General features: G+C 37.4%; 1 protein-coding gene across 1 annotated transcript; it reads right to left on the bottom strand.

The window, feature by feature from the left end:
- Positions 1-16,248: 16,248 nt before the first annotated feature.
- LOC113294356 lies at positions 16,249-16,794 on the bottom strand. The gene has a single exon (XM_026542747.1). The coding sequence runs from the start codon at positions 16,792-16,794 to the stop codon at positions 16,249-16,251; it is 546 nt and encodes a 181-aa protein (XP_026398532.1).
- Between the last annotated feature and the right edge of the window lie 8,718 nt (positions 16,795-25,512).

The following is a 25,512-nucleotide window of genomic DNA, read 5'->3' as shown; positions in this document are numbered from 1 at the left end:
TTTGATTATACCCCTGGAATTGTTGGAAGTTGTCATGTTGTTGAGATTGTTGGAAACCGTATCCATTGTTCCAATATGCTCCATCCATGAGAAATAAGTACCTGAAATACGATTCTCAAAACAAGGTTAAAAACCAGAAAATAAAACAAAACTAAAAACAAGAAAATAAGAAACCAAAAACAAGTGACAACCGCTGCCTCCCCGGCAACGGCGCCAAAATTTGATCGCTGTCGTATGCGTCAAAAATAATGTTACTTTCTCACAACTTAAAATATAAAATATAGCAAGGATAAGAAAGGATCGTTCCCATAGAGAGGATCTAGGTTGTCAAGTTGTTTCGGTTTCCTATATAAACAAGGGGGGATTTCTGATTTTTATGTAAAGGAAAATAAACTAAAATCAAATAATGAAATAAACAAGCAAATCAATAAGATGAAGATATTGGTCAAGGATTAGTTTTCATTCACAAACATGAATTTTTAATAATAACTAGAATTGATAATTAATCTCAACTTTTATCAAAAGTCCTAGGATACCTTGATAGCAAGAATATCCCGCTAATTTCCTCTTGTCATCAACAAACACATTAAAAGATGCGAAGTGAATTCTTCATAGAAAGCAACCTAAAGTGTAAAAGCACAATTAAGTTTAACTCCCTAAGAGCACTAAGTTCTATGAAATAAGACCAATCAATGCAAACGAACGTGTAAAAGCACTAATTCGTTTTAACAAAGGTTATGATGCACTTGTGACTACTAGGATGTATCACTACAAGCAATACTCACAATTATGCTACTTGCAATCAGGAATTATCACTTTTGCGTATAATAACCCTAATCTAGCAATAGAGATGAAAACTAATTCAATCGATTCGCGACTCGACTAAACATGCATTCAAATCATATAACAATGTTAAAAGTGAATCATAATCAACAAAATATGGAGACAAAACTAATTCATTGCATAAATATCATGATTGGAACTCTTACTTATTCCTTAACCAAAAGAGAATTATTTAAACATATGAGTGGAATTCATAACAAGAAGGAAAAGAAAACATATCATGTTTCTAAACCCTAGGCAAAAATAGAAGAGAAGATTCCAAGAGATGTCTCCCATCGGATCGGTAGAGCTCTTTATATGAATAGCCTTTGTTTTGTTGTCCGGCCAATTTCCAAATCTAGGTAATCCCATCGCCAAAATCAGTTTCTCACGGCCCACTGAGTCAAGCCCAGTCAAAACAGGTCCATGACTTGATATGCCAGTGAAACTGACAAGCAAACTTACCTTGATCTAGCACCCCATACTTCCGCCAATAAGCAGCTCCTTCCCTGCATATTCATCCAAACATTTTTCACTGAAATTATTCATTGCAACAATTATTCTCTGCTCCACATTTTAGACGCAATAGAATCTCCTATTTACAACACTAGCTCACGCCATTCAGCCATTGCTTTGGCTGCCATTTTCTTGTTCACTGCAGCACCAATTTTCTGCAGCTGCAACTCCCAGTTCGATTCTTTGCTCCCCCAAACAGATTCTTCCTTCTCAGTGCCAGTGACATCAGCTTACAATTGCACATTATAATCCCTTTACCAGCACCACCATCTCATGACTCAGCTGCAACACATTCTGCAATTTCAGTTCTTGAATTTCTCCTTCTCGCTGCGACACCAACACACACAATCAGCTCTATTCAGTCCACACTCTTTTTAATCTTCACTGCCTTCTACAGCCTTGTTTTTTCCATAGCATCATCAGTTCCTCATCTGCTGCCGATCTCAAATATCTAGCTCATACATATGCAGCTCATGGCAACACAAAACTTGTCACTTCTCTACCCGCTTCAGTTCATCGCCATACTCCAACAACTCCATCCTTCATTTGCCGCTCGTTGCAATATCAAACCAAGACCTACAACCATCCATCTACCTTGACTTCAGCTGGCATCTGCTCAGACATCCATTCCATCAGAACAAGACCACCAGAGCCTTCAACTCCATTTTATTACAGCATCACCAATAGTTCAGCTTCAACTTCAGCAACACAACAGAACCCGCAACTTCAATTTAGAGACTGCAGCATCACTAAACCACCTTCTTGTGTTCCAAAATCACCATAACCTCAAGACCTCAAGCCAATAGTTCACTTTTCTTTGTCGCTAAGCCATTTCTCAGCTTATCCCATTTAACACCGCACAACAGCATCAGATCACACTAGTTCATAAACCCCATCATCTGCGCCTCTATACCACTGTAACTTCCTTGCTCAGCTCATTAATACAAGAACCTCACTGCAGTCCAGCTGCACGGGCTCATTCTGCAATTTCCATATCTCAGCAGCTTCACTCATCCCTTCATTCGAACCACAACAACTTCCCTCCATAACTCAGCCATATACATTTCCTTAAGCTGCAACCATAACTTCACTTGCACATAATTCTGAAATTCACAAACTTCAGAACTTCAGTTCATTCTTAAGCAGCATCGATTCCACTTGTATCTTCTTTTCAATTCCATGGGTCCCTGCAATACCCTTTGCCACAAACCCCAGAGCCATCTTCTACCGCAACTGAAATGAATATCACAGGACCCCTGTAGCTTCAAAATTGATCCTAAACTTCCATCTTCGATTCACAAGCTCATGCCTCAAACAAACCCATTCCTGCTTGCCAAATCCAGAACCAATTACTGCCTTGTTCTTCAATTGTAGCTCATATACCAGCAGCAAAACACAATCTCGACTAAGAAACAACACCGGCTGTAACCCATCTTTCCTCCTTGTTTGATTTCTGTCTTCAATAGCTCACAGGAATAATTCCTCTCTTCCTGTCTCTGATCAGTCATGGTGCCGCCTCAAAGTTTCAGGCGGAGAAGGAGAGATAACGTCTAATGATGAAAGAAATAATATCTTCTCTGAATTCTACGTTTTGTGTAGGAAATAAAATTACTCCAGACACCCACTCATCAGATAAGGGTTGCCCATATTTCATTTGGCCTGTCGGTTTCACAGAACTGACAATCCATTTTTACTCTTTTGTTGCATAACCTTCGCTGGTTCCAGTACCACTCGCCAGTGAATTGACCTTTTTTTCCCTTTTCGCTCTAAATGGACTTTTTCACCTTCTTTTGCTCATAATGACTCCAAAGTACCTATAACACTCAAAAGCAAACATAAGATACATAATTCACACGAAAACTCGCAAAGAAAGCATAAACAATAGATAAATATTAAGGCGTTTACAACACCTATCATATTCCCCCACACTTAGACTTTGCTAGTCCTCGAGCAAATCAAACAAAACAATTCTAAAACATACATACAACTCCGTATCGGTTTACTAGAGATATACCCACAAAACCTACTTTTACAACTTACTAGTTCTCCGTAATAATAGCATCCAACGCGCTAAGAATACATAAAGATTCTGCACACTAGTCATAAGAAGTTAGACACATAAATGAACACAATCTCATTCTTAAAAGTTGAGAGAGAAATAACCATCCCTTATCGAAAGAAATTCGGGTTCGGAGTGATCAAAAGTCTCGACTCTGCCTCGCAAGAAAGGGTTTTATGAAGTTGCTCTTAAATAATAAATAGCTTTTTATGGGTCACACATGTGTCCAGGTAGGAATGAAGAGATAATCCTGCGACACCTTGAAAGGTAGGAAGGCAAAAACCCTCCGAATTGTTTTGAAAACCCACATCTCTTATCATTTTTTTAAAACCCCTTTTTATGACGATCTCTAAGAAAGGAAATCAACCACTTAACGAAGATGGAAATATGCTTACTTACCTCGTTATCCGTTCGACGTGCAGTTAGCACCACTCTCACAACATCCATAGAAACGTCTTCGGTCTTCAATCCTTGTCTTCATCTTCGTCTTCGGTCTTCAACTCTTGATGATGAAATCTTGAACTTCATAGAATCTTGAAAATGTAACTCTTTCCTCTAATTCCTTGTTGCTTGAAGCCTCATTATGGATATTTTTTCTTCCATTGGCTTTATTGAATGAATACAAAACCAAAAACGAACTAAACAAACCAAAATATGATGCAATGATTTTTTTTCTTTTTTTTTAACATGCAAGATAAATAAAGTAAATACAAAATGAAGATAAAGAAAATATGAAAACTAATGATGAACCTAATAAAAAATTTCTCTTGTCTTTTTTTTTTTTTGATAAGGGACCTAATATAATAATGATCATGTCCCAAGTTTTTTTTTTTTTATACATGAGAAAATAATACAAAATAAAAATAAAATAAAAATGCAAGTACAAAGGCCATGGTGTAAGTACTTTACCGCCCGATTCTTCACAACTTGTATGTCTCGATATCATAAACTTCTTGAATTCTCATCTTGATAATATTCGCTCTTGTACAATAGTCTTCAACTTGTAAAAATTCTGCTCCTTGTCTTGTTGCTTTACATGAATCTGAAATCTGCTCATTTCTGTACCGTTGCTTGTAAACCTTGAACGTCTTCAACTTTCCTTCGAATTTGTGATGCTCCTCTTGTTGATGATGATAGTGTTTCTATGGACTTGTTGGTGTAGAGAGAGATAAAGTGGATGGTTCTAACTGCAAACAAGATTACAAGTGGTATGTAAGTTAGCAATTTGATGTCACCATCATGATTGATAAAATAACACTCAAGAGATCAAAATAATGCTTCTATTGGTGGGAAATTGGGTAGCTCACCATTATACCCGGAGTTTACGTACAGTGACACACACTCTAAAAGCACATATTTAGACAGGTACAAAGAATTGAAGATCGGTGCCTCACATTATGTAACATGGGTAGTCTCCACTATAGTGGACCACAACTCTAATACCGAATTCAGTCTACACCTAATTTGCCACTGGGATGGTTAAATCCAACTTTAACTCTCATACAAGTAAGAAACCCGATCATGTTCTCTGTCATCTCTAAGTTCAGTCACTCTTATGAGAATCTTGATGTAATCTTAGCGACGTGTATACTATGTGACTCTAAACTAACCACAAGTTGGAGTTTGTTTATTCACTATTTTACACAAAAGTTGAAAAAAATGAAAAATTTACAATGCAAATGCTTAACCATTCCCCCACACTTAAACTTTACATTGTCCTCAATGTAAATTGAATCGTACAAAGAAAGTCAAGGTGGGAAATCTTATAATGATACGCGACAAGAAATCAGAAAAAGTAAATACGAGACAAGAAAAAGCTAAAAACAAGACAATAAATACTCATCCTATGGGTTTCCTCCCATTTAGCGCTTGGTTTAAAGTCGTCATCCCGACTTGTAAGACGAATTCCCCATACACCAATAATCTGAAAAGTTGGGGATCCTTCCATGTAACCTGTTTTGCAAATAGTAACTTCACACAAACATTAGTATAATAAAGCAAAAGTGAAGCTATAGCCCAATAGAAGTTTCCCCCACACTTATTCTTGTCCACACTTCGAAGTGTATAAAGAACATAAAATTCAGGAAATTCTATAGTTTCTTATATGCAAACATTCATAATATGAGAATCAAATTTTTCTAATGGCGTAAATCGAGAAACAAAGTCATTCAACAATATTCTCGAAGCACATACATTCAAACCAATAAGAGGTAAATGAGAAGAAACAATATGCAAAGGGTTATCCAAACCTTGCACAATCTCTTGTATCACATAATCCTATTCATCCTTGAAAAACTCAAGTGAATTATTCACCTCTTTTATATCATGGTCCTCTATCAAACCTTGCAACCATTCTTCATCCGTTTCTACCTTAACTAAAGTCTCGGCATTAACATCATCATTATAATCCTTTGCAAGATCAATTGGGTCTTCCACAATATTGGTCATATCGGTTTCATTCTCAACACACTCCTCTACGTTGTAAGGCACATACTCTTTTGCGGCTCCAAATTTCGCTATAAGGAACTTTTTAAGAAGACTCAAAAATGCATCATCCTCAAGCTCCACCCTTTGAATAGGCTCTTGATCATTATAAAGATCAATGTTTGAGTAATCTGCACAAGTGTCAACATATTCCTCTTCGTCTTCATTTTGATCCCAAAAAGATTCCGATGTACACCTTTGGGAAATGTCGCCATGAGTTGGTTCAAGCGATGTATCTTCATAATCATCATCATTTTCATAGTTAACATAAGATTGGTTCTCGCTGAATTTAGTGTTGCTAATCTCAATCTTTATCCTTTTGAATAGGTAAATGATCATTATTAAGATCAAGAGTTGAGGTAGCTACCTGATTATCAACGAAGACCCCAAATGTTGGCCCTTTTCAACATTAGCATCAATCAAATATTCATCACAAACCATAGGCACATTAGAATAGTTATTGTTTTTAAAGCAAAGTTCTTCCTCATACCTTTCTTCTTTGATTTGATCAATACCTCTTTGTAAGTTAGCAATACCTTCACGAAGTTCTTGGAGTTGCTCTTCTGTAACCTCTTTATCTTTTTGGAACTCTTGTTGTACAAAGTTGGAAACTTTGTCTAGAAAGTCAGAGACTTTTTGTTCACGAGCATAAGAATCCTCCCATCCTTGTGGTTGTTCACACACATACCCGCCATAAGGTTGTTGAGGAAAACCATAGGGTCCATGGAATATTGGTCATAGCCAATGAATTGGTTTTGATTATACCCCTGGAATTGTTGGAAGTTGTCATGTTGTTGTGATTGTTGGAAACCGTATCCATTGTTCCAATATGCTCCATCCATGAGAAATAAGTACCTGAAACACGATTCTCAAAACAAGGTTAAAAACCAGAAAATAAAAAAAAACTAAAAACAAGAAAATAAGAAACCAAAACAAGTGACAATCGCTGCCTCCCCGGCAACGACGCCAAAATTTGATCGCTGTCGTATGCGTCAAAAATAATATTACTTTCTCACAACTTAAAATATAAAATATAGCAAGGGTAAGAAAGGATCGTTCCCACAGAGAGGATCTATGATGTCAAGTTGTTTCGGTTTCCTATATAAACAAGGGGGATTTGTGATTTTTATGTAAAGGAAAATAAACTAAAAGCAAATAATGAAATAAACAAGCAAATCAATAAGATGAAGATATTGGTCAAGGATTAGTTTTCATTCACAAACATGAATTTGTAACAATAACTAGAATTGATAATTAATCTCAACTTTTATCAAAAGTCCTAGGATACCTTGATAGCAAGAATATCCCGCTAATTTCCTTTTGTCATCAACAAACACATTAAAAGATGCGAAGTGAATTCTTCATAGAAAGCAACCTAAAGTGTAAAAGCACAATTAAGTTTAACTCCCTAAGAGCACTAAGTTCTCTGAAATAAGACTAATCAATGCAAACGAACGTGTAAAAGCACTAATCCGTTTTAACAAAGGTTATGATGTACTTGTGACTACTAGGATGTATCACTACAAGAAATACTCACAATTATGCTACTTGCAATCAGGAATTATCACTTTTGCGTATAATAACCCTAATCTAGCAATAGAGATTAAAACTAATTCAATCGATTCGCGACTCGACTAAACATGCATTCAAATCATATAACAATATTAAAAGTGAATCACAATCAAAAAAATATGGAGACAAAACTAATTCATTGCATAAATATCATGATTGGAACTCTAACTTATTCCTTAACCAAAAGAGAATTATCTAAACATGTGAGTGGAATTCATAACAAGAAGAAAAAGAAAACATATCATGTTTCTAAACCCTAGGCAAAAATAGAAGAGAAGATTCCAAGAGATGTCTCCCATCGTATCGGTAGAGCTCTTTATATGAATAGCCTTTGTTGTGTTGTCCGGCCAATTTCCAAATCTAGGTAAGCCCATCGCCAAAATCAGTTTCTCACAGCCCACTGATTCAAGCCCAGTCAAAACAGGTCCATGACTTGATATGCCAGTGAAACTGACAAGCAAACTTACCCTGAGCTAGCACCCCATATTTCCGCCAATAAGCAGCTCCTTCCCTGCATATTCATCCAAACATTTTTCACTGAAATTAATCATTGCAACAATCATTCTCTGCACCACATTTTAGACGCAATAGCATCTCCTATTTACAACACCAGCTCACGCCATTCAGTCATTGCTTTGGCTGCTATTTTCTTGTTCACTGCAGCACCAATTTTCTGCAGCTGCAACTCCCAGTTCGATTCTCTGCTCCCCCAAACAGATTCTTCCTTCTCAGTGCCAGTGACATCAGCTTACAATTGCACATTATAATCCATTTACCAGCACCACCATCTCATGACTCAGCTGCAACACATTCTGCAATTTCAGTTCTTGAATTTCTCCTTCTCGCTGCGACACCAACACACACAATCAGCTCCATTCAGTCCATACTCTTTTTAATCTTCACTGCCTTCTACAGCCTTGTTTTTTCCATAGCATCATCAGTTCCTCATCTGCGGCCGAGCTCAAATATCTAGCTCATACATATGCAGCTCATGGCAACACAAAACTTGTCACTTCCCTACCCGCTTCAGTTCATCTCCATACTCCAACAACTCCAGCCTTCATTTGCACCTCGTTGTAATACCAAACCAAGACCTACAACTAGGCCTGTCAATGGATACCGATTTTCCGTTATCCGATACCGATAATCCGTTAGCCGTTACTGCTACCATCCGACATAGCGGTAAACGGATATCCGATACCGATAAGCGAACGGATAATCCCTTTTTAACGTAACGGTAGTGGCAGAGCCTATTTCCGTTAGGTTTAGTTCCGTTATCCGCTAACGTGCGTACTGCACGTGTAAATTTTTATACGTTATGTATTGTTTGGCTCATTCTTTTGTTCTTCACTTCGAGTTTCGACACAACAGAGAAGTTCTCACTTCTCAGAGAGAAAAAGAGATAAACTACGGATGCTGAATCAAGCATCGTCTTCTCTGCCTTAGAAATCATCATCTTCTCTGTGTGATTACTGATTAGAAACTAGGGTTCTCTTCTTCAATTTCCTTTGAGTTTAATTTCAATCTTCAAAACTCAATTTTAATTTAGGGTTTCTGAAATTAGGGTTCACAATTTCAGATTTGTGAAATTAATCATGTCCCAAAGCGAAAGAGGAGCATCAAACCATGTTGGGTCTTCACAAAATCTCTCTATTTCAGTTGCATCACATTTACCTGCTGCTGTTGCTGCTGCTGCATCCAACCAAGTTCAAGCTTCTGGAGTGAATTCAACACTTGTTTCTATTACACCTGCAATTCGTCCTAGAGAAGAAGAAGAAGAAGATGTAGAAGTAGATGAAGACCCAATTATAGTTGAAGAGAAGAAAAAAAAGCGCTCAGTAAGGTCTGATGTATGGGTTGATTTTGAAAGGAAGGTTGGAAAGAAGACAGTCAAAGGTGGGAAGGAGGTTGGGTACTGATAGCTGAATGCAAACACTGTCACAAGAGAATACCTGCTCCGAGTAACCAAGGAACCAGCCGCTTGCATTACCATGCCAGAATCTGCAAAGAAAATCCTGACAATAAGAAAGGACAAAGCAAGATTACTTCTCTCAAAACAGGTAATGCTCAAACCAAGTTAACAAATTGGAAGTTTGATCATGTTGTTACTAGGACACTAGTTGCCAAAATGATTGCTAAACATGGTTATCCAATCACTATAGTTGAGCATCCTTATTTTAGAGAGTTTGTTAAGTCTTTGAATCTTACTGCTAAGCTTTACACTAGGAATCCAGTTAGGGAAGACATCATGAGACTAACAACTGAGTTCAAACTGCAATTACAAGAACAATTTGAGAATATTACATCTAAATGTAGTTTAACAACAGATATGTGGTCATGTAAGCATACAAAGGATGGTTATTGTTGTGTGACACTGCATTACATAGATGAGGAGTGGAAACTGGTTAAGAAAACACTAGCATATACTTTAGTGCCATCACCACACTCTGGAGAGGTTCTAGCATCTGTAGTGAAATCAGTGTGTCTAGAATGGAACATAGACAATAAGCTTTTTGCTGTAGCTGCTGACAATGCTAGCTCCAACAATGTTATGATGGAACAGCTGAAGAAATGGCTTGATAGCTAAGACTGTTTAGTTCTTAATGGGAATATGTTCCAAATGAGGTGTTGTAATCATATATTGCACTTAATTGTTGGGTGGGGAATGAGATTAGCTGCTCCATTTATAGATGCAGTTAGAGAGTGTGTAAAATATGTCAAGTCAAGTCAGGCTAGAAAAGAGAGATTTGAATGTGCAATTTCCCAAGTTAAGCTTCCTGCTTCAAGGTCTGTCGGTTTAGATGTGGATACCAGGTGGAACTCCACCTTTAAGATGCTAAAGGATGCAATTTTTTTTAGACAAGCTTTTTCTAGGCTAGCTGATTTGGATGATGACTTCAAGATACTACCAACCTCTAAGGAGTGGCAACAAGGAGTACACATATGTGAATGTTTGGAATTGTTTGATGTCCTTTCAACCAAATTTGCTGGGATTAAGTATCCCACAGCAAATTTGTATTATAATGGGGTTCAAGAAGTTAATAGATGCATTAAGCTATGGGAATCAAGTGAGCATTAGTATATCAGAGACATGGCCAAGAATATGAGGATGAAATTTGATAGCTACTGGAAAGAAAGTAACACTTTGATGGGAATTGGAGTTGTTTTGGATCCTAGGTACAAATCTAAATGGGTGGAGTTTGTTATGAAGAGAGTATATGGTGTGGAACACTATAAAAGTCACTATAACAAATTTGAGCTTGAACTCAATGCTCTTTTCTGTGCTTATGAAACTAACACTACAGCTCCAGATTACTTTGATACTGGAATGCATTCAACTGCAATTGAGAGCTCTGCAGGTACAACAACATCATATGAATTTGGTTATGATGATTTCATTATGGAAAACAATATGTTTGAGGTTGAGAAGTCAGAATTGGAGACATACTTAGCAGAACCAGTTCTTCCTAAAGGCACAGCCACTGAAGAAATGAGGTTTGATATCTTAAGTTGGTGGAAGAATAATGCTCCTAAGTACCCAATTCTCTCAAGGATTGCAAGAGATGTATTGGAAGTTCCAGTGACAAGTGTAGCATCAGAATCTATGTTTAGTATTGGTGGCAGAGTTCTCACATCTCACAGGAGTTCATTAGCTCCAGATCTTGTTGAAGCTTTGCTTTGTTTGGGTGATTGGCTGCCAGATCTCACTCTCAGTGACAGTGATAGTTGTGTTACAGGTACATCTTAATCTTTTTTTTTTTTTGCAATTTATTGGCTTATTGCACTGACAATGACATTTCCAGCTTAAAATGTCTAACACTTTTGATTTTTCTTTCAAAATACAGAAGTTCAGGACTAAGGAGTAAGGTAAATGCATTTGCAGATGCAGTTGGCACTTGGGACTTGGCAGAGGAGAATCTAGAGATGGAGGAGGAATGCATTTGTAAAAAAAAACATGAAGATTATGAACTTGTTTTCTTGTGTGGCAATGGCATGAACATCTGTATGTCTTTTTTTGGTGTCGCATGGATTTAGAACATGTTTTGTTGGATTTTAAAGCTGTTATTTGTACTTGTTCAGTTGTTCTGTAACTTCTGTGTTTTTAGCCTGTGTTTTTAGCCTGTCCTGTGACTTACCGGATGGCAGCGGAAAAATATTCGTTATCCGGTAAGTCAAACGTAACGGTAACGTTTTTGAATTTCTTATTTCCGCCGGAAATGAACGGTAACGGATATCCGCTAAATTTTAACGGAAACGGCAGCGGCAGAGCCTATTTCCGTTACGTTAGCATCCATTGACAGGCCTACCTACAACCATCCATCTACCATGATTTCAGCTAGCATCTGCTCAGACATCCATTCCATCAGAACAACACCACCAGGGCCTTCAACTCCATTTCATTACAGCATCACCAACAGTTCAGCTTCAACTTCAACAACACAACAACACCTGCAACTTCAATTTATAGACTGCAACATCACTAAAACACCTTCTTCGGTTCCACAATCACCATAACCTCAAGCCCTCAAGCCAACAGTTCACTTTTCTTTGTCGCTAAGCCATTTCTCAGCTTATCCCATTTAACACCGCACAACAGCATCAGATCACACTAGTTCATAAACCCCATCATCTGCGCCTCTATACCACTGTAACTTCCTTGCTCAGCTCATTAATACCAGAACCTCACTGCAGTCCAGCTGCACGGGCTCATTCTGCAATTTCCATATCTCAGCAGCTTCACTCATCCCTTCATTCGAACCACAACAACTTCCCTCCATAGCTCAGCCATATATATTTCCTTAAGATGCAACCATAACTTCACTTGCACATCATTCTGAAATTCACAAATTTCAGAACTTCAGTTCATTCTTAAGCAGCATCGATTCCACTCGTATCTTCTTTTCAATTCCATGGGTCGTTGCAATACCCTTTGCCACAAACTCCAGAGCCATCTTCTACCGCAACTGAAATGAACATCACAAGACCCATGTACCAGATTCTTCCTTCTCAGTGCCAGTGACATCAGCTTACAATTGCACATTATAATACCTTTACCAGCACCACATCTCATGACTCAGCTGCAACACATTCTGCAATTTCAGTTCTTGAATTTCTCCTTTTCGTTGCGACACCAACACACACAATCAGCTCCATTCAGTCCACACTCTTTTTAATCTTCACTGCCTTCTACAGCCTTGTTTTTTCCATAGCATCATCAGTTCCTCATCTGCGGCCGAGCTCAAATATCTAGCTCATACATATGCAGCTCATGGCAACACAAAACTTGTCACTTCCCTACCCGCTTCAGTTCATCGCCATAATCCAACAACTCCAGCCTTTATTTGCAGCTCGTTGCAATACCAAACCAAGACCTACAACCATCCATCTACCTTGATTTCAGCTGGCATCTGCTCAGACATCCATTCCATCAGAACAACACCACCAGGGCATTCAACTCCATTTCATTACAGCATCACCAATAGTTCAACTTCAACTTCAGCAACACAACAGAACCTGCAACTTCAATTTACAGACTGCAGCATCACTAAACCACCTTCTTGGGTTCCATAATCACCATAACCTCAAGCCCTCAAGCCAACAGTTCACTTTTCTTTGTCGCTAAGCCATTTCTCATCTTATCCCATTTAACACCGCACAACAGCATCAGATCCATTGCACACTAGTTCATAAAACCCATCATTTGCGCCTCTATACCACTGTAACTTCCTTGCTCAGCTCATTAATACAAGAACCTCACTGCAGTCCAGCTGCACGGGCTCATTCTGCAATTTCCATATCTCAGCAGCTTCACTCATCCCTTCATTCGAACCACAGCAACTTCCCTCCATAAATCAGCCATATACATTTCCTTAAGCTGCAACCATAACTTCACTTGCACATAATTCTGAAATTCACAAACTTCAGAACTTCAGTTCATTCTTAAGCAGCATCGATTCCACTCGTATCTTCTTTTCAATTCCATGGGTCCCTGCAATACCCTTTGCCACAAACCCCAGAGGCATCTTCTACCGCAACTGAAATGAACATCACAGGACCCCTGTAGCTTCAAAATTGCTCCTCAACTTCCATCTTCGATTCACAAGCTCAGGCCTCAAACAAACCCATTCCTGCTTGCCAAATCCAAAACCAATTACTGCCTTGTTCTTCAATTGTAGCTCATATACCAGCAACAAAGCACAAAAATCTTCAGTTATAGTAACCCCCACTTCAATTCAATCATCATCCTCTTCCATACTTCAATTTCAGGCAAAACCTGTTCATAAATTCATCCCAACAACCACAAAATCCGACATCTCCTTCCAATTCTCCATCTCAATCATCATTCCACCTACAACAACCACAGATTCATTTCTACAAACCCTAACTCTTCCTGATCTGTTCTTTGTTCTGTTTTACTTCTCAGATTCAATCTCGACTAAGAAACAACACCGGCTGTAACCCATCTTTCCTCCTTGTTTGATTTCTGTCTTCAATAGCTCACAGGAATAATTCCTCTCTTCCTGTCTCTGATCAGTCATGGTGCCGCCCTCAAAGTTTCAGGCGGAGAAGGAGAGATAACGGCTAATGATGAAAGAAATAATATCTTCTCTGAATTTTACGTTTTGTGTAGGAAATAAAATTACTCCAGACACCCACTCATCAGATAAGGGTTTCCCATATTTCATTTGGCCTGTCGGTTTCACAAAACTGACAACTCATTCTTTACTCTTTTGTTGCATAACCTTCGCTGGTTCCAGTACCACTCGCCAGTGAATTGACCTTCTTTTCCCTTTCCTCTCTAAATGGACTTTTTCACATTCTTTTGCTCATAATAACTCCAAAGTACCTATAACACTCAAAATCAAACATAAGATACATAATTCACACGAAAACTCGCAAAGAAATGATAAACAATAGATAATTTACAACACCTATCAACATCTGGACGAGTTAAATGTTTTACTGCAAAAACATCACCCAAGTTAGAGAGTAACTTATCAATGAGAGATGAAATTGATCCAGTTACTGTGATGTCGTCAACATAAACCAATACGTAAGTAATTGAGTCTGATTTTTATCTAACAAACAACAAACTGTCAGCTATATACACTATAAAGCCTAACTTATTTAGATAGCTACTCAATTTAGAGAACCAAGCCCGTGGTGCTTGTTTTAGACCATACATCAACTTGTGTAATCTGCACACATAATTTGGGTAGTTTGGATCAACATATCCAGTTGGCTGTTTCATGTAAACCTCCTTTTCAAGTTCTTCATGCAGAAATACATTTTCCACTTCTAGTTTTCGTAGATGCCAATTATCCATAACTGTGATCGAGAACACGAGCCTGATTGTGCAAGGTTTAATCACCAGACTAAAAGTTTCTCCATAATCAATTCCCTCCTGTTGGTGGAATCCTTTTGCAACTAATCGAGCCATTTATAATTCTACCATCCCATCATGATTGCGTTTGATACGGAAAACCCTTTTTGAGCCAACAACGTTCATCCCATCCTCATATTTCACTAGGGACCATGTACCATTCCTGATCAACGCTTTAATTTGTACGTCCATGGCAGTCCTCCATTTTGGTTCTAAGCATGTTTTTGAGCAGCAGGTTGGTTCCATAAAGTATGTATCTTGTACGAGTGTTTGGTTGCAGTAAAACATAGTCTCGTTGTACCGGTTTTGTGATACCTGATTTGGTCCTTGTCACCATTGGATGATTTTGCACCTGTATATGCTCAATGCTTGTACTACTTGTGTCTGCAGTTTGTTGTTGATCCATTTGTGAGACTGCAGTCGTAACTGGAAGCTCAGGACTAAGTGGGTTTGGAGTTTCAGACGTTGTGATAGACACAATTTTGTGTCCCGTTTGTCTCGATTCTATATATTGATATGCTCGATTTTGTACTTATTTTGGTATTTTATGTCTTTATAGGTATTTTTGGAGAAATAAACATGTGTGGACAAATTGGCTCAAAAAGTGGTATTTGCAACCCCAGGAGGAATTACTAAAGGCACCCCGGAGAAGCGTGAAAAGCACCCAAGAAAAAACATTAAAGGCACCCACGATTTTTTACTAAAGGCACTTCAAAACTACTAAGGGCGACCCAAGTTGCTATAGGCAACCGACATATTGATAAGGGGCACCATCACCACCGTTCAAACTGTTATTTTGGCGGGAAAGTTTACCGAAAGTCGCGAAGATTTGGTGTACGAATTCAAGAGGGGTTTCATTTTGTTTTTTCATGATGAATTCATACCTGCATGCCATATTGGCATGGATCACACTGGACACTTAAACGGGGAAACTTGGGTGGCAAAAGGTGGGTATAAAACATCAATAAAACATATTTGTATGACATTATGAGATCATTTAATCAAATTTCTATAACGCGTCATCCATATTATGCACGTTAATGTAAGTCAACGGTAAAGATTGGACAGCTCCACCATGGTACGAGAAACGGTCCCATCCCAGGCATAACGAGTTCCTCGACATGTGTAGTGAGAAAAATGCTTAAAAGAAAAGTGAGAGAAGACCTCGATTTAAACGAAATGTTACAAGTATTATAGTATATGAACTGTAAATGATGTGATGTGATAAAACATAGCACACATGGTGGGTGAGCTCAATCATGAATCCCCAAGTGCCCCAAGCAAGAAAGGAAAAGGAAATTTGGTGTTTGTTGGAGGTATCTCCCCGCTACCAGACACACTTCCAAATTAAATTTTACAGGTTTTTCCGTTAACCCTGTCATCGACAACTACACAAATCCAGTTCGGAAATTCAACTGCCCCCAGCTATTAGTTGGATTATACCCACAAAGAACCCTCCTACAGCTGCAAAAACCGAAACGTTCTCCTCTGGTCCTGTCGTAAGGTTACCATGAGCAGCACCGCCATTTTCTTGTTGGTCACCGGAGGCGCACTCGAAATGAACATCAACTGAGCAGGGTTCACATCCGTAATGCCAGATCGGACAAAGCTTTCTACAAATTGAGCACCATTTACGCGGACCAGATTTCCACACAAGAGAATGAACCCAATCTAATGGGTGATTTATACGCGATGGATATGTTGAACATGTGGGGTGCAAGAAGTAACCTGCTTCTCTTGGACAAAATGGACATGAATAGAAAAGCCGACCAGTACACCCATCGCAGACACCACATAGTCCTCCCTTCACTTCAATCTCGTCAGGATTTCCCTTGGTCCATATCAGATTTAACCGATGGTCATGGTGAATATGCGTCGACAAAATATCAGGACTAGCTGCACAAGTTACATGTATATCCCAATCGCACCGTTTGTTGCAGCAGTATCTTAAACTCATTCCCCGTAAAGCATGCTTTGCAGATGAAACCTTTAGATTTTGATGTTAGTTTTAGAGTATGCCGATGGGTGAAGTGGCGTAACTTGTTTGTCGACAATACTGATTTCTTCGTCTTCGATAGTGTAGCGCCCATCTTAGGGATTGTTTTCTTCTTCTTCTTCTTGAGGGTGTGATTGTTTACAGAATTGATGGGCGCTGTTTTGTTGCCTTTTTATACCACTAGACACTACTAACTAGATCTATAAGTGATAAGTTGATGCAACGAAAGCGAAATTGTAAGGAAATGCTATAAAGTGGGAAGTGGTTTTTAAACCGTTCAGCTACATCCACGTGTCAAGTTCGGCTGTTATTAGATGAAGATAAGCATAGGCTAAACCCTAGTTGTATTAACTGCACTTTTACTCGGTGAGCATTAAGTAACCTCCAAGCCAAGCAGTGACCACCAACCAACCTATGAAACTTCTAAATACCGACGTGGAAAAGGGAAGCAATTTCGGCTTTGCTACATACACAAACGAAATGCATGCACCGAGAGGATCCAATGGCTGAAAGGTCACCCTCTCTGTATTGGGACAGAGGTGAGGCATGAGTGGGTCCCACCCCCTCTCACACGGCGCATACATTTTGTTGTGTATAAATCATTTTCGAAACAATTTCACCCTGCACAATATTGAGGCCCTACACGTCTTCTTTTGGTTAACAATTTCTTACCACGCAAAAAAAAAAAATGAAACATCCTAAGAGCTTCGATGGTAAATATGGGTATTTCCTACGTTGCATCGTTTTAAAGACATCCTTTAGATATAAAATCATAAATATTATGAGAATAAATTTTATCTCCAACCCATAAAAAGTTGTATCATTTTTTTATTTATTTGTGGGTATATAATAGGTTTAAATTATTTTCATTTTTGTTTTTAATGATTTTTATTAATAAAAGTAAGACTAGGATTGGAAGACATCTCTGAGTGAATGTCTAAAAGTAGAGGACGTCTAACTTTCTTTTTCCACATCATCCTCGCATCAATGGGTTGGAGATGATTTTTTTATAAAAATGGTTGTGTATTTTATATGGACGAAGACTTTTTCCTTCACACATATTCCATTGGAGAAGCTCTAAGTTTTGTGGATCCATGTTTTTGTATCCGATTTTTCTTTTATCTCAAAGGAACATGAGAAAAAATCCTAAGTTTGTATGTTATGGTGAAATTTCTTAACAAAGCAAGTAATTAAGTTGGTCTTTATCAAACGGATGTTTATCTAGTTTGCCTATATGTAACGTTTTTTTCTCATGCGTATAATTGTTTATGGGGAGTTTAAGTTAACAAGGTTTATACGGATTTTGTGCGGGAATTTGAGTAAAATTGTTGGGCGGTGGCGAATCCAGAATAAAAGTTTAATGAGGCACACTTTATTCTTGAAGAACATAACTAAGGTTGTAGCTGGAGAAAAAAGTCTCATACATCAACAAAGAAGTAAACTAAATACCATAAAGTTCACTCAAACTAGAATATACATAAATTACAAAATAAAATTTGCAAAAAAATAAAATAAGGGTCTGATCTGGCTAAATCACCAAATAGAGCTCAAAAGAAATATGCGACAAAGTTTGATCTAGCTAAGTCACCATAAAAACTCAAAATAAATACGCAATTTCTTTGTCCGTGACGAGTACTCGTATTTTGAAACAAATTCATAGCAACATCATATCCGATTAGATCGAATATGTATCTCCACTATACCAAATTTCTCGATTCATAACAGAACTATACTCTTACAAGAATGGATTGTAACGGCTTTTACCCGTTTCAAAATAGTGTATTACAAACTTTTCGTACGACAGATAGCCTTTACGAATTTAAGGTTATAACGCCCTTTGTAACAGACTCAAGATGTTACTACGTATCAAGTCGTAACAAAGGAGAGACATTACAAATTTTTTTTGTAAGAGCAAGGGTTATGGAATGAGTGTTTTTAACACTCATTCACTGCCAAAACGAGTGAGAGACTAGCTGAAAGAGTGACCGCCTGACGGTGGAAGAGCAAATTTGCAGATTAAGAGGCAGAATTTCTCCCCAAGCGGCTGAAATTCTGCCTCTCAGGTATTTTATTTTATAAAACTCTAGTGGGGCCCGCGTAAAAGAGTTTAAATAAAATAAAAAAAAGTAAATCTTTTTAAGCGGCACAAAATCAGCCGTTTTTCATGAGTTTTCTTTGAGCGGCAGAAATTTAGCCTCGTAGTGAAGACTTTCGCACACTCATTCATCTGAATTAGTGTACGAGTGATTTTGGGTGTATGGGTGAGAGCTCTCATCCCACAGTAGCACCTGATTTGATCTATTTTGATCAAACTCTTTCAGATCCAATGAGAGCTCTCACTCCATAGCCCTTGCTCTAACAAGAGTGTCGTGACATTCACAAGACCTTACTACATGTCATTTTTGTTACAAGCATAAGACGTTACTACATAACGAGCTGAAACAGCTGCAAGTCATTACGATTTTTTTTGTAAAAGCAAAAAAAATTACTGCGAGTCAACATTGACCTGGTCAAAATTAGTCAATATTGACTAATTTATTAGTTCAATATTGACTAGCAGTTCATCTTCAGCCTGAGATAACCTGGAATTCAAAAATAATTACCGGACATGGCGGAATTAAAAAATAATTACTTCTTTCATTAAATTTTAGATATGAAAACGCGGGGGTACCAAAATACACCACCAACTTTTTTTAGAAAACCTGTATGGACTAAACCTAAATACTATTCAGAGTTTATCTCTCTTTCTCTTACAAACAGAATGTAAACAGAAACTAGTTTGTGAACCTGATTATTCTGTTAGAGTACTTGGACGATTTTAAAGATCAATATCCAAGATCAATCAAGTCGTATCCAAAAAACAATGATGGATATATCTACTTTGATTGATTTACGTACAACCTGTGATATTTCAGTTATAAAGATAAACAATATAATGCGAAAAAGAAATAACACAGACACTATAAATTTTGTTAACGAGGAAACCGCAAATGCAGAAAAACTTCGGGACCTTGTCCAGATTTGAACACCAAACTGTATTAAGCTGCTACAGACTCTAGCCTACTATCAAAACTTTGGTCTGGAATGTTGTTGAGACCAAATTAAACCGCCACATCACTTCAGTTACAGTCGCGCTCCTTACACCTCTTGAATCCCAGCAGGACTCCGCGCAATTTATTCCCGTAGCTGACGTCCTTTACATCCTAAGATTTGCTTCAACTTAATTGAAGACTTTAAAAGAATCTGCCTCCCACAGATAATCCTATATGTGATTTCCGTTCTGATCAAAGACCAAGGTGAGGTAGGAAATCAATTGCAATATACAAAGTCTAGCGAACCTCAAAATCCAGACTTATGACTCCCAGAGAGCAGCATAGATTATTATTCACCTCACAAGTATAAACTTGTGGAATCACAAAGTCTGAGACGAAGAAACTTTGCGATTTCTATCTATCTTGTTTGTTGGAGCAAGCTCAACAATCAAAGCAAGATCACGATACACGAACTATCAATATAAAGATAGTTGGACCTAACTTCATGAATCCCTGGTGAAGTCTTTTTAGTCGCTAAACCCTATAAGGGTGTGAAGGAGAGGAAGACTCTAGTTTACAACTATGACACACAAGAATAGTGTCAGGGATTCAGAAATCCCAGTTGTTAGAGGTTCTCCTTATATAGAATTTCAGGGTCAAGGTTGCATTGAATTTAAGCTAAGGTAGCTTTGGAATCAAGCAATCAATAATCACTGTTAGATGAAAAACTTGATTTGAGATTAATATAGCAGAATATACACTCTGGTTAGGATGAACCATAACCGAACCGTGTACAATGACTTATTCATGAAAGGTTAGACGAAACTAGCCAATCGAACTATAAGCTTAACCACATTCATATAACATTTTAGACTTTAATCTTGAGTCACACTTGAGATCAATCATGTCTAGATACTGTTTGTAGAGAGTTGTTCAAATGACGATTATATCATAGAAATAATTCTGATGCATCTGAAATATTCGACAAGGTAAGTACGTGTACCTGGTACGTTTATTGTACCTATGTGTGAGTTTTTTTTTTGTCATAGTACGTGTACCCTTAAGACAAAAACGGGTTTAGGAACTCACAGGTCTTTTATGATTTGCATACTGGGTACGCGTACCTTTTCGGTTTGGAAACCAACAAATATTTTCTGGTTTGCATACTAGGTATGGTACCTTCCTGGTTCACGAGTCAACAGACTTTTTATGGTATGGATATCGGGTATGCGTACCAAAATGTCGTTGTCGAACTACAGCTATACCGGTACGTGTACTGGGTACATGTATTGCGGCTCCGGACTTATAACAGTTAACCTAGTATGTTAACCGGTATGCATACTGGCATGTATCCAAATTTATATTAGCTTTATATCTCTCTAAAAATCAATTAGAAACATTCCAAAATAACATCAATGAAACATCATTGTTCCAGACTATTTTCAAATGATTAAATCTTGAATCATAAGTTAGGTCATAAAAATAAATTGTTCTTAACCAAATTCATCAAGTATAAACAAATGTTCTTAAGCTTAGTAGGTCATATTTCAAGAACGACATTCAAGATAAACTTGACTCTAAATTTCTATTATGCATGTACTGTCTAAGTTAGTCATGCGATAATGTCTTAAAGATAGAAATATGAAAACTTAAGAAATAGGTGGTTCAGGCTTCAATTACCTTTCGTTGAAGAAGTTATCCAGAGCTTTGGTTGATCTTCGCCTTCAAACTGTTGAACGCAGTGATGTCCGGTAGTTAACTATACACTTATATCCTAATCCTAGACTTGACTAAATGTAGATTAGAAATCAAGATATAATTTTGACCAACTAAATTTGACAACAAGTTTGAGATAGCAGCACTTGTGAGTTCGAACGAGCAATGCTCTAACAAGATTCAATCACACATTCAACGTAATAAAATTTTACATATTTAGGAAAATGTAAATCTTACGTATTGTGCTAAGTTAAGTTATTTGAAAACTAGATGGATTTCTATGTTCTGAGGAAATACAAGTTATGTGTAGTACAAATATTATGAGCATAATCTTATCTAAGAAATTATATACCTAGTCGTAGTTATAACTTCGCGACAAAACACTTCCACACCTAACTTCTTCTGCAAACAACGATAACTTACATTAGAAAGTATTCAAAGAAGTGAAAAGGTGCATAATGGAAGGGAAAAAAACCCATAGAATACAAGAACTGAAGAGAAATGAAGACATGATAACAACACAAGGCTCGTGTGGCAATTGAACTCCTAAATGTTTGTCAAAACTGTGTAACCACATACCTTGGTTTGTAGTAGACTAGTAAACATGATCCCTGTTGAAACAGCGCGCCATGCGGTTGAAGAAGGTGTATTCTAGAATGACATGCAGTTCAAGGGAAGTTAATTCCATACACATACAAGGAATATACATGGCCCAAAGAAACAAGTATCAAATATACTGAAGAGCAACAAAACAGAAATAAACACCAAATCTTTTCAACTGATCTATGATCCTGCTGTCATGCTACTTGATCATCATAACTCTTTTCAACTTTTAGTTATATTATTTGGTACACAACGAATACATGCATTGTATTGATTAAAAGTATATAATCACATTGTCGACATCATATTGTATGCTTAATTATTACCCAAAGACATTGATTAGTTTGAATATTGATGAACCCCGTTATTAAAATCTATAAAATACACGGTAAAACACATGGAATTAAAGTTGCGGAACAAGTCTTAAGTCAACTCTCTTGAATTCTTTAAACCCTTAACTGAATTTCCTGAATTTTATAAACAAAAGAAAAAATAATACCATCAGATCGTTACTCTTCACACCGTGAATCGCTAAGCCAGGATTAAGATAAGTACATATTCAGAGAGCCATCTGAGAAGCATCTAAACCTTCTCATAGAAAGTTGGAAGCTTACCATGAGGATCACTTCCATATTACTTGTTGGTACGCCCCCACTCATACCCTGAAGGGGTAAGTTTTGTAGGCAGTTAATGAGCATGACCCTAAAGTGGAACTGCAGGTCAAGATGATGCACTTTTCTCCATCCCACTGCTTGTTACTTTCAAGAGTTAGTCTTAGACCATGAATAGGGAGATAAAAATAACTATAAACAAGGATAAACTTACATGACGAGACTCCTTTACACTTCATTAAAACCCACTAAAGGACGAAAGATATCTGCAAACCTAAGCGAAGGTCCAATAACTGAAGATAAGATGAAAAAGCAAATTGAGAGGAGAAGAACATCTTGATAAAGTAAATACACACGTTGAGACAAAGTTCGCAGATGAATGGATATGAGATACTTTGCGGCATATACATTTTTGAATCAGAATATAACAAGAGATCTCGAAAGCGTTTAAAAACTAGATTACGTATATAATATTTACCTTAGTTGTTCCAGTGAGGTCGTTTCCAGTTTCACCAAAGAGATTCTGACAGCAAGATATTGCATTAAGTTCGATACTTGATTTGAAGTTTGATTTCAGTTTAAGAGAGAGAAAGAAAAATGCGAGAAATAAACATAAAAAATGAGACACGGAAAAGAGCGAGAGGTATAGTATTGTGTGCAAGATTCAAGGTGAGAAAAAAAAACATTCAAAATGAAACGCAGACTCATCTATCTTAAACCACCATTGGTCCAAGTCGAGAATATCCAGGAACATACACTATGCGAACAGGATGTAATTATCTTGCATTTCTATCAGGAAGATGAAGAAAATATAACTTATCACTTAGATAAGGACTTGATCCGGTTACTGTGATGCCTTCAACATAAACTAATACGTAAGTAATGTAGTCTGATTTTTGTTGAACAACCAAAAAACTGTCAACAATAGGCCCTGTATAGCCTAACTTATTGAGATATCTACTCAATCTAGAGAACCAAGCCCGTGGTGCTTGTTTCAGACCATACAATGACTTGTACAATCTGCACACATGATTTGGGTAGTTTGGGTCAACAATATTCAGTTGGGTATTTGAGTAGCAAGTTGGTTATGTAGGTGTTTGGTTGTAGTAGACATAGTCTTTGTTCTGGTTTTGTGATACCTGATTTAGCCCTTGTAACCATTGGATGATTTTGCACCTGTATATGCTCAATGCTTGTACTTCTTGTGTCTGCAGTTTGTTGTTGATCCATTTGTGAAACTGCATTAGAAGCTCAGGACTAACTGGATTTAGAGTTTCAGAACTAATGATAGACACATTTTTTTGTCCTATTTGTCTCGATTCTATATATTCATAATGCTAGATTTTGTACTTATATTGGTATTTTTTTGTTTTTGTATGTACTTTTGGAGAAATAAACATGTGTGGAAAAATTAGCTCGAAAAGTGGTATTTGCACCCCCAAGAGGAATTACTAATGGCACCCTGGTGAAGCATTAAAAGCACCCAAGAAAAATGTTAAAGGAACCCAGGATTTGTACTAAAGGAACTCCAAAAATTATTAAGGGCACCCCCAGCTGCTATAGAAATCTGACAGATTGATAAGGGGCACCATCTTCACCGTTCAAACTGCTATTTTGGCGAGATAGTTCGCCAGAAATTGCAAAAAATTGGTGTACGAATTCAAGAGGGGTTTAAGGTTTGATTTGGACACGAATATTGTTGATTCCCTTATTCATAGGTAGTTGACGTGCTTAGGAGCTAAAAAAAGGGATTAAATACTCTTATATATGGAAGTTATCTAAAACAGGGAACGTGATATTTTACGACAGTTGGTTTCGAAAATATGGGAACATATCCTGTAAAAAAAGAGAGATATCTTCTCATAGGGTATTTCTACCAAAAATCCGAGACTTTTGGCGAAAGAAAAGTAATTATTTAGGAGATTTTATCGAGTTTTGATCGGCCTGTGAAGGATGTAAAAGGTGCTTGGAGTTTCACAGGAGTTATCGAGAGTTTGTAGGGGGGTTGAATTTTAGAACCCTACAGAGTGAATAAAAATTGAAGTTGCAGGAAGTTACTGCTGCTTCAAAGGTAGAAGAAGACGAGGAACAAAGTCATGTCTAAGTCAACCGTGAACTGAAAGCAATGTGTCACTAAAAAATTCGCAGATACTGTTGCTGCTGGAACCGCTTATAAAAGTCCTTTTGCAAATGAGTTCATCCTTTTTCAACAATAGATTTGTATAGCATATACAGCTTCGCAAATTAAATGTTTTATTACTTTTGAGCTATGAACCAATATTTTGAGAAAGTGATTAATATGAGGAGTTATATCCCATTGTTCCAGAGGAGGCTATTTTTCCAACAATTATGTGGTAATATTTATCTAATTAATTTATGCAATTTTTTTATGATTATTTGCATTGAATCAAAATTGAAATAATGATTTTTATTAACTAGTTGTGTTTTCACTTGATGATACATGCTTGATAGAGCATTACTCGGTCGAACTCACATGTGTTGCTATCTCAAGCTTGTTGTCAAATTTAGTTGTCAAAACTATATCTTGATTTCTAGTCTACAAATATTTAAGTTTCAAATTAGGATAAAAGTGTACTTGAGAAACGAACATCGCGGCAGTCATCATTGTGTTCTACCTTTTGAAGGCGATGATCAACTGAAGCTTTTGGAGAACTTCTTCAACAAAAGGTAAGTGAAGACTGAACACCTATTTCTCA

This window comes from Papaver somniferum, chromosome 7, assembly GCF_003573695.1.
Source record: "Papaver somniferum cultivar HN1 chromosome 7, ASM357369v1, whole genome shotgun sequence".
NCBI classification, from domain to species: domain Eukaryota; kingdom Viridiplantae; phylum Streptophyta; class Magnoliopsida; order Ranunculales; family Papaveraceae; genus Papaver; species Papaver somniferum.
This window is presented reverse-complemented; position numbering and strand designations above follow the sequence as displayed.

Bases quoted from the DNA above. Each gene is read 5' to 3' on its own strand.
- LOC113294356 (XM_026542747.1), bottom strand. From the start codon at position 16,794: ATGAGTTTAAGATACTGCTGCAACAAACGGTGCGATTGGGATATACAT.